The sequence below is a fragment of the Schistocerca gregaria genome, chromosome 9 (assembly GCF_023897955.1).
Source record: "Schistocerca gregaria isolate iqSchGreg1 chromosome 9, iqSchGreg1.2, whole genome shotgun sequence".
Taxonomy (NCBI): Eukaryota; Metazoa; Arthropoda; class Insecta; order Orthoptera; family Acrididae; genus Schistocerca; species Schistocerca gregaria.
In genome coordinates, this window is record NC_064928.1 from 110,923,383 (window position 1) to 110,932,907 (window position 9,525).

A 9,525-nucleotide genomic window follows, 5' to 3' on the forward strand; every position below is an offset into this window, starting at 1 on the left:
CAAGATCAAACGTTTCGAAAACTAAGAATTACGAAGTTTACAATCAACAAAAACAAACAGGGAACAGACAGGAATCTAAATCGGGAGGTGTCGACAGAATTACATTGGAAATGAGACATTAAAGCGGTGAAAGAGCCTTGGCTATTGGGCAGCACAATAACAGTAGACAAACTAAGATATAAAATGGAGAACAGAAAACCCGTGAAAAATGTTTCTGAAAATGAGAAATTTGCCAACATTTAATACAAATTTAATGTGTTAGTAAGACTCTTCTGTAGACATTTGTCTGGACAGTAGCTTTTTTAAATGTAGTGCTGCAGAGGAATGCTGAAGGTAAGGTGGTCAAGACAGATAATTGGCACACAGGTCCTTAATCAAATTAGGGAAACAATTTTGTGGTGCACTTAACAAAAAGAAGCATGAAGGAACTGTCAATTTCGTAACGAAAGGAAGTGTAGGTGGATAAAATCTGCTGAGAGACAAAGTCTCAAACACTATGAACAGTTCAAATGGCTGTAGGCTGCAGCAGCTACACAGACCTGTACAGGACACACTAATGTTGAAAGCAGCCTCAAACCAGTCATCACACAGTAATTAGTAACTGTATTTTCAGTTTGAATACGAAAATGAACTCACCGAAAGCACTGGTGGTGTCGTGTGTTCTGCTCTCTTGGTCGGTGCCTGCACCCTCTGCTGAATTTGGATGGGACCCGTAGGTGAGAAAACCCCACTCTTCCGCGGGTGAGAAGGAGGTGGCTGTTGGAACCTGTTCCCGTGAGAGTAGCCATTGCTGTGGCCTCCCGAATACCCAAAATGCTGTTGGGTGTTCTGCCACCTACAACAAATAACATACAACAGAAAAATTTCAGCCTGCAGAGCATTTTGGTGTTTTATTTTTATTCTGCTTCACTGCCATCTACTGCAACCTAGATCTTTCTGAATCTGCTCTGTGTATATCTTGTCTCCCCCTACAATTTTTACCCTCCACACTTCTCTCCGATACTAAATTGTCAATCCCTCGGAATGCATCCTACCGACCGATTCCTCCTCCTAGTAGAGTTGTGCCACAAATTCCTCTTCTCCCCAATTCTATTCAGTACCTCGTCAGTTGTGCAATATACCCATCTAATTTTCACCATACTTCTGTAGCACCACTTCTATCCTCGTCTAAGTTATTTATCATCCGTGTTTTACTTCGATACACTGTGACACTCCATACAAATACATTCAGAAAAGACTTCCTGACACTTAAATCTATACTTGATAAATTTTTGTTCTTCAGAAACATTTTCCTTGGCGTAGCCAGTCTACATTTTATATCCCCTCTAATTCGACCGTCATCAGTTATTTTGCTTCCTGTACAGAAAAACTAATCTACTACTTTAAGTGTCTCATTTCATAAAAATTCCCCTCAGCATCATCCGATTTAATTTGACTACATTCCATTATTCTCATTTTGTTGATGTATATCTTAAATTCTCCTTTCAAGACAGTCCATTTTGTTCAACTGCTCTTCCAGCCCCTCTGCTGTCTCTGACAGAATTACAATGTCATCAGCAAACCAAGTTTTTATTTCTTCCTCCATGGATTTTAATTCCTACTCCAAATTTTTCTTTTGTCTCCTTTACTGTTTGCTCAATATACAAATTGAATAACATCGGAGATAGGCTACAACCCTGCCTCACTCCCTTCTCAACCACTGCTTTCCTTCCATGTCCCTTGACTCTTCTAACTGCCATCTGGTTTCATTACAAATTGTAAATAGCTTTTTGTTCCCTGTATTTTACCCCTACTACCTCGAAAGTTTGAAAGAATGTATTCTAGTCAACATTGTCAAAAGCTTTCTCTACATCTAGAAATGCAAGAAACAAAGGTTTACCTTTCCTTTATCTTCTAAGGTAAGTCATAGGGTCAGTATTGCCTTGCGTTTTCCCATGTTTCTACAGAATCCAAACTGATCTTCCCAAGACCGGCTTCTACCAGTTTTTCCATTTGTTTGTAAAGAAATCAAGTTAGTATTTTGCAATCAAGACTTATTAAACTGATAGTTTGGCATCTGCTTTCCCTTCTTTGCTTAGGACTGGTTTTCTTTTGATATTCATACACGTAGTTCTCTTTCCTCCAAAGGTCACTAATTTTCCTATAGATAGTATCTATCTTAACTCCCTAGTGATCCTGTAAATCTCACTTGAGATGTTTGTATTCCTTTTTGCCTGCATTTTTATATTTTCTCCTTTCATCAGTTAAATTCAATAATTATTCTCTTATCCGAGGATTTCTACTATCCCTCTTCTATTTACCTACTTGATCCTCTGTTGCCTTCACTATTTCGTCTCTCGAAGCTACCCATTCTTCTTCTAGTGTATTTATTTCCCCTGTTCTTGTCAATCATTCCCTATTGCTCTCTCCGAAATTCTCTCAAACCTCTGGCTCTTTCAGTTTATCTAGGTCCCATCTTCTTAAATTCCTGCCGTTTTGCAGTTTCTTCAGTTTTAATCTACAAGTCATAACCTATAAATTGTGGTCAGAGTCCACTCCTGCCGCTGAAAATATTTTACAATTTAAAACCTGGTTCCTAAATCTGTGTCTAATCACTATATAATGTATCAAAAACCTTACAGTGTCTCCAGGCCTCTTTCACATAGACAATCTCCTTTCACGATTCCTAAACCAAGTGTTAGGTATGATTAAGTTATGCTCTGTGCGTAATTCTACTGAGCTGCTTAATCTTTCATTCCTTACTCCCAGTCCATATTCACCTATTACTTTTCCTACTATCAAATTCCAGTACTCCATGACTATTAAACTTTCATGTCCCTTAACTACCTCAATAATTTCTTTTACCACATCATACATTTCTTCAATCTCTTCATCATCTGCAGAACTAGCTGGCATATAAACTTGGATTACTGAGGTAGGTGTGGGGGTTTGTGTATCTTGTCTACAATAATGTGTTCACTATGCCGTTCATAGTAGCTTATCCGTGTTCATATTTTTAATTCATTATTAAACCTACTACTGCATTACCAATATTTTACGTTGTATTTATAGCTTTATATTCACCTGACCAGAAGCCCTGTTCCTCCTGCCACCGAACTTCACTAATTCCCATTATATCTAACTTCAACCTATCCATTTCCCTTTTTAAATTTTCTAACCAATACACCTGATTAAGGCATCTGACATTCCGTGCTCTGATAAAAAGAATGCCATTTTTGTTTCTCCTGATAACAATGTCCTCCTGAGCAGTCCCCGCCTGGAGAACTGAATGGTGGACTATTTTACATGTGGAATGTTTTACCCAAGAGGATACCACGATTGTTTAACCAAACAGTAAAGTTGCAGGCTCTCAGGAAAAAATTATGGCTGTAGTTTCCCCTTGCTTTCAACCATTTGCAGTACCAGCACAGCAAGGCGGTTTTTGTTGATGTTACAAGGTAAGATCAGTCAATCACCCAGACTGTTGCCCCTGCAACTACAGAAAGGCTGCTGCCCTCTTCGAGAACCACACATTTGATTTGTCTGGCCTCTCAAACACACACACACACACACACACACACACACACACACACACACACACACTCTTGTGGTTGCACCTAAGGTGCAGCTGTGATATTCGTGCTGTAATGGAATTGCACAGGTAGTGATCTTTTGTATGTATACATAGTGCAGGTATTCTACTTGGCTTAAATCTTCAGAATCATGAACAGCAAAAGTCAGAAGCTCACACGGTCTTTACCTGGGTAGACAAAGGATTTAAACTGAAAAAGGAACTTCAATTTCGTACTGCAAATGTTACTTACAGCTGACAGTTTCTTATTTCCGGTTTTCCACCTTTCCCTTTCTTCTTCATCCATTCTTATTAGAAGGCCAAGGTACAATAACTGTCTAGTTTCCACTGCATTTATCACCACCTTTCCATTTCCAGCGCAAGTAGCCTTGCTTTGCCCATTATTTTCCCACGCTAGAAAACATCTTCTAGTTGTCTTATTGCTCTTTTTGGCTATTTTGTTATTTGTGCTAACTTTCATTGACAAATCATAATACGTGATTCTTTCAGATACTTTAGAGCATTGCAGTCATCCAGTAGCAGAAGCAATGTCTAGGTTTTTTTTTTTTTTTTTTACATTTGTGCCTCCCACCTCTATTCAGTTTTCTGTATGTTGCCAGTTCTCATCATTCGTATTATTCCTTCAGCTTTTGCACCATGTAGCTAGAGTCATCCTTATCACATGTAACACACCTCTCATCATGTTTGATGTCTTACAACATCTTTGTCACAGTTCTTTGTAGATGAGTAAACTAACTTTCTTACTTTAACCCCACTACCACCACATGTCTAGAGTTGCTGTGTAGCATTAACATAGAAACATTAATGTAAATAAGAACTTAAGAGTGATGAAACACTTGTTACTGTTATGTCAAAACTATGGCAACGTGTCGCAGCAACTTTCTGTACCTGGAGTGTAACGCAGACCAAATAATTCTGGAAATAAGTGAAGTACCAACAAGACATTTAGTAATGAGGCATGAACATACACTTCATATTGTTATTCTATCTTTAATTATCCATTGTTTTATTTTGTTAATATTCACACAGATTTTCTCTATCAATGTGTAGCAGACAGATAAAAGTTTGTAGTAACATTTGATTTTTTAAAGCGTACAAGACCATTCAGGCAGCAGCCAGGGTGGTTACGGCAGTGGCTGTGTATTTATAATCCTACCATCAAACTTGCTGTACTGTTTCTCCTCAACAACAGTGATATCTTCAATGTTCCCTAATTTCTCTTTTCGGATGACAACAGTATTATAGCAACTGAAGAAAGCAACATAACATTTTGCTTAGAAAGCAAATGATACCCCCAAGGAAGTTCCATTGAACATTATGAAGAGGGAAAAGGACACCACCATCAGTGTCCTGATTATTTACTATTCATGTATAACCTTAACTCTTAGATACTGAAGTTTCTGGGTAACAAACACACAACATCTGTGCACAGCTTTCAAACTGCACAAGGGCCATAAGGATATTAATCAAAAATGGTAAATGGTCTCATTCTAAAGAAAAGTTCAAAACATTGGGAATTTTAACTACCGAATGTGAGTACAATTACTAACCAGCTATGCACATCAAAAACAAAACAGAATTTCTGCTGAACAGCTCTGTTGATAACCATGAAAGAAGAGCTAGACAACTTCATTTACCAAGAAAGACTAACTCTAAACCTCAGAACAGAATTTTCTAAAAGAAAATTTTAGAACAAATTACCCAAGGAACTTAGCCAGCATTAAAAATGGCTTAAAAATGCAGTACCTGTTAAGCAATATATTCCACACAATGAAGTAATGCTTAGGTAACACTGCTTAGGATTTGGTAAAGGTGGTAACAAATATCATCAATACCTGTTATTTCCCAACATACTTCTTTGCATTACAATGCTGCCTGTATGTGGAAAACCTTACACTGTAGCTCTGCAATGGATAACACTACTATTCCCTTCCTTGTCAAAGATCAACATCTCACTTGTCATGAAGGAGTGCCAACAAATTTTTTCAGGTATGCAAATGGAAAGTTGTATGCAAAATAGAAACCAAACTTCATTGCTAAAATCTTTAGGGTAGCCAATAGTGTGTGCGCAGTGATTGGTGTCTAGAAATGAACAGTGTAGCACTAGCTTTTCATTTTCCAAAAATGTGCAAGGGAAACAGTATTACACATTAGGGACAAACAAAATACGGCAGTGCTGTTTCAATCAACATGTTCTTGTATCTGTCTGGGAAGTTTAAGGCCATATCTATCTTTAATTATTTCAGACAAATGCTGGGGTGGTTTCTACAAAGACACAACAGTCTTCATCTGTCCCAACTTGTCAAACTAGACCTTTGCCTAACCACATGTCAGATATACTGCATTGTGGACGAGTATAAGAATTTTCACTCGGCACCAGAGTGTGCGCAAGTTTTATTCTGGAAACAATCCTCCAGGCTGTGGCTAACCTATGTCTCTGCATTATCTTTTCCTACGAGTGTGCTAGTCCCGCAAGATATATAGAACATCATCTGTGGTGTTTTGAAGGTTGGAGATGAGGTACTAACAGAAATAAACATGCGAGAGCCAGTCACGGTCTTTCTTGGAAAGGTCAGACAATACAGCACTTACTGCAAAAGGCAAAGGTCCCAGGTTGTCACAGTTTAATCTACCTTGAGGTTTCACTCTAGTTTGTCCAGTAAGCAAACGTGTTTGCCTGCAAGAAGAACAGTTATGTCTGTCTGAGCTGCTGCAATGTTATTCTGTGTCAGTTGTGTGTAACACAGTTGATTTAAGAGTCAAGTTTTACCCAGTGCACATCATAGAAAATTCAAATCCAACCTAACAAGTGACCAACAGAAATTTGAAGCTGCCTTATTGTATTAAGATATAGATATCCTTTCGTGCAAGTATTGCAGCACTATGTTCCAATAATAAAACCAGGATATTTATACACATCCAAATACCTAGATTTGACAGACAGAAGAAGCAGCAGGAAACATGGAAAAAAAATAGGAATAGCCTATGATAAATATTGAAGCCAGTAAAACAATAGTGAATACAAGAGGGCATAATTAAGATTAGAAGAAGAAAACTTAACAACTAAATTTAGCAATGAGAAAATGTAAAATGACATTTTATGGCTATGTGGTTTGCATGAATGGAAACAGGATATGTAAGAATTTTTTGAACACACAACCAGAGACAGTTTCTGAATGGCACCATGGGTGGTGCCTCAATGTTCTTCACCACCCCCAAGTGCAGCCAAAACGGCAATCTCTGTGCTGCCACCAATGAGATTGGCTTCCACATTGTGATAGGCAGCAGCCATAGGCAGTAACGGGATTTATATTCAGTGTTTGTGTACAACTGTTTGAGCACAGAGTTCCACGGTTGCTGTTTACAGTGGAGACTAGCCTGTGAGGCAGTCTACAAGTGGAGCTGCCTACAGCCTTCACATAGGGATAAGCGTTCACTACAGCGATTGACAACGTGGCGCCCAGGATGGACAGTCTTGTTGACACTGTCAACAGCAACACAACCTTGACAGGCCACTGCTTAGTTGTATCTGTCCACAAACAAGCAACAAGTTGCTGTGCAACTTTAGTTAAGTATCGCTGTGCAATAAAGCGTGTATTTTTGTCACTAACTTGTTTGCATTATCACAGTTCCCTTCTCTGCATCTAAACTTAATATGACACGTGCGAGCCATTCTACCCGGACAACCTGTATCATCATCTGGCTATGAGAATTCCGAACTCTTTGATCTGCATCATTTCCTCTGTCATTTTGCTGTTCTTTGCTCGCTTGTTCATGAACTTTTAGTGCTTGTGGATATTTTCAGTTACGAGTTCGTGCTCTTCATTTTTGCTATTTACTTGCTGTGCTGCCACAGTTGACAAATTACGCTTTAGGATTTCTCGCGTGTTTGTATAGGCATTTTTTTTTAAAAAAAAACGTGTGAGACTCTCTGTTCCAAATCCCCTCATCTGCCTGCCTCACAATTAGTGGTGCCACAAATGCGAATGCTGTGGCACCACCCCTAAATATAAATCAGTTTTTCAGTTACAGATGCAGTCAATGAATCAAATTACAGAACTCATGAAGGGGTTCATCCGAATGCAGAGGGCAGCAGCTGAGATATGGACTCTGGCACTGCACAGCCACAAGCAGCACAACCTTCACTGCTGTCTCCATTTCAACAGTTTGAAGAAGAAAAGTAAGACTGGTCAGAATATTAGAAGCACACACTATTACTTGCCAAATTCAATGTACTCTGACACAGTCTTTCTTCTGTCCATTGTCAGTGTCACCGTTTACCGCATTTGTGTATTATTCCCTACTACAGGACCCCAACTAGTTAGCTATGAGAAACTCACTTGAGCACTCTACAAATATTACTGTAATAAGATTGAAGTGGTGGCTGCACCATTTAAATTCTTTAGGCTCGAAAAACAACCACGTCAAATGTACAGGCAATGTGCGACAGATTTGCAGGGTCTCACATGAAAGTGCAAATTTAAGTGTGAATGTGGAAAATACTGTAGTGACTTATGACTCAATATAACTGAAAATGTGGCAGATAGTAAAATGTGAACAAATCTTAAAATACAGACCCCCAGACAACACTTCAAACAAAGACAAGTGTGTGTTCTTCTAGACAAACTTGAGTACCTAGGAAATGTGATCCATTCCCAATGTGTTCATCCGAAGCAGTCACCTGCAGGCTATACATGACTTCAGCCTCCAAAAAATCTGAAACGTCAGAAGTAAGGAAGACGCCCTACTATATCCGTTTCATTCATCATGTTGCTCAAATCTAAGCACCCCTACATCGTTTTCGACATAAAAATGTGCCTTTCGTGTGGTTCTAGAAATGTGACATTGCCTTTCAGAAACCTAAAGAGATTGGGCTCAGTGACCATTGTCTGGTCCATTTCAGTCCTGGTAAACCAGTTGCCTTGACCATGGATGCATCCTCATATGGGATCGGTGCAGTACTTTCGTGCAGAAGTAGTTCTCCAGGCAGACCAATGGCTTTTGTGTCCAAACTTCTCAACAAGGCTGAGACCAATTACTCAGGGATAGAAAAGGAGGCTCTTGCAATCATTTATGGACTGCATAAATTCCACCAATACCTGTGTGGAAGGCAATGCTACTTAGTCACCGACACGAACTGGTGCAGTCAATTTTCAAACGAGCCATGCTTATTCCGAACTGCACTGAATACAAATTGCAAGGCTGGGTGCTTATTCTATTGCATTACCAGCATGAGATAATTTACATGCCCACAACCAAGCAAGCCAAGCAAACACACTCTTGCATCTTCCTTTGGAACCGGATGCAGGCTTTTACACATCGGAATCATATATTATCGATTCATCAATTCACAGGAGTTGAACACACTGGACCAATTTCCTATCACAGGAAGGTCACTCAGGCAGCAGCAGAAGCAGCAGCAACAGCAGCAGCTCTGGACTTGCAGATTTTGTTGCACTATATCTGCACGGGTTGGCCTCGCTCAGTGAAACAAATCATCAACCTGGTGATCTGTCCGATACCCTGCACGTCGGCATGACTTTTCAGTGCTTCAATGTGCTATTTTGCTATGCAGCGAATCAGAACCATCACATGTGGTGATTTCAAAAGTTCTCCAGAGACATTTACTCAGCATGCTCCACCACGGTCACTGGAGCTGGTCCATACAAAACAATTAGCTCATAGAAATTGCACTTTGTTCGGCACGGACACTCAAAAAGAACAGATGAATGCACAGTACCAAGCTTGTGTGAAACACCAGGCAGCTCTTCACCTAAATTTCTTTGATTGGCCAAAATTGGAAGCGCCTTGACAGCACATTCATTTGGACTTTGCTGGACCCTACTTGAACATTGGTTGGCCTATTGTCATTGATATATATACAGCAAGTTTCCTTTTGTCGTGTCCATGAATCACTGCACACTCCAGTCTTTGCAGTTCATACTTTGCATTGA

The 9,525-nt window shown here is 39.5% G+C and overlaps 1 protein-coding gene across 2 annotated transcripts in view; it reads right to left on the reverse strand.

The window, feature by feature from the left end:
- The window catches only part of LOC126291689 (protein Smaug homolog 1), a 99,374-nt gene that overhangs the window by 10,491 nt on the left and 79,358 nt on the right, over positions 1 to 9,525 (reverse strand). For both annotated transcript variants that reach the window (XM_049985313.1, XM_049985314.1), the window contains exon 10: positions 637 to 835. In XM_049985313.1, the coding sequence (XP_049841270.1) occupies positions 637 to 835 (199 nt within the window). The remainder of the gene's footprint in view (positions 1 to 636; positions 836 to 9,525) is intronic.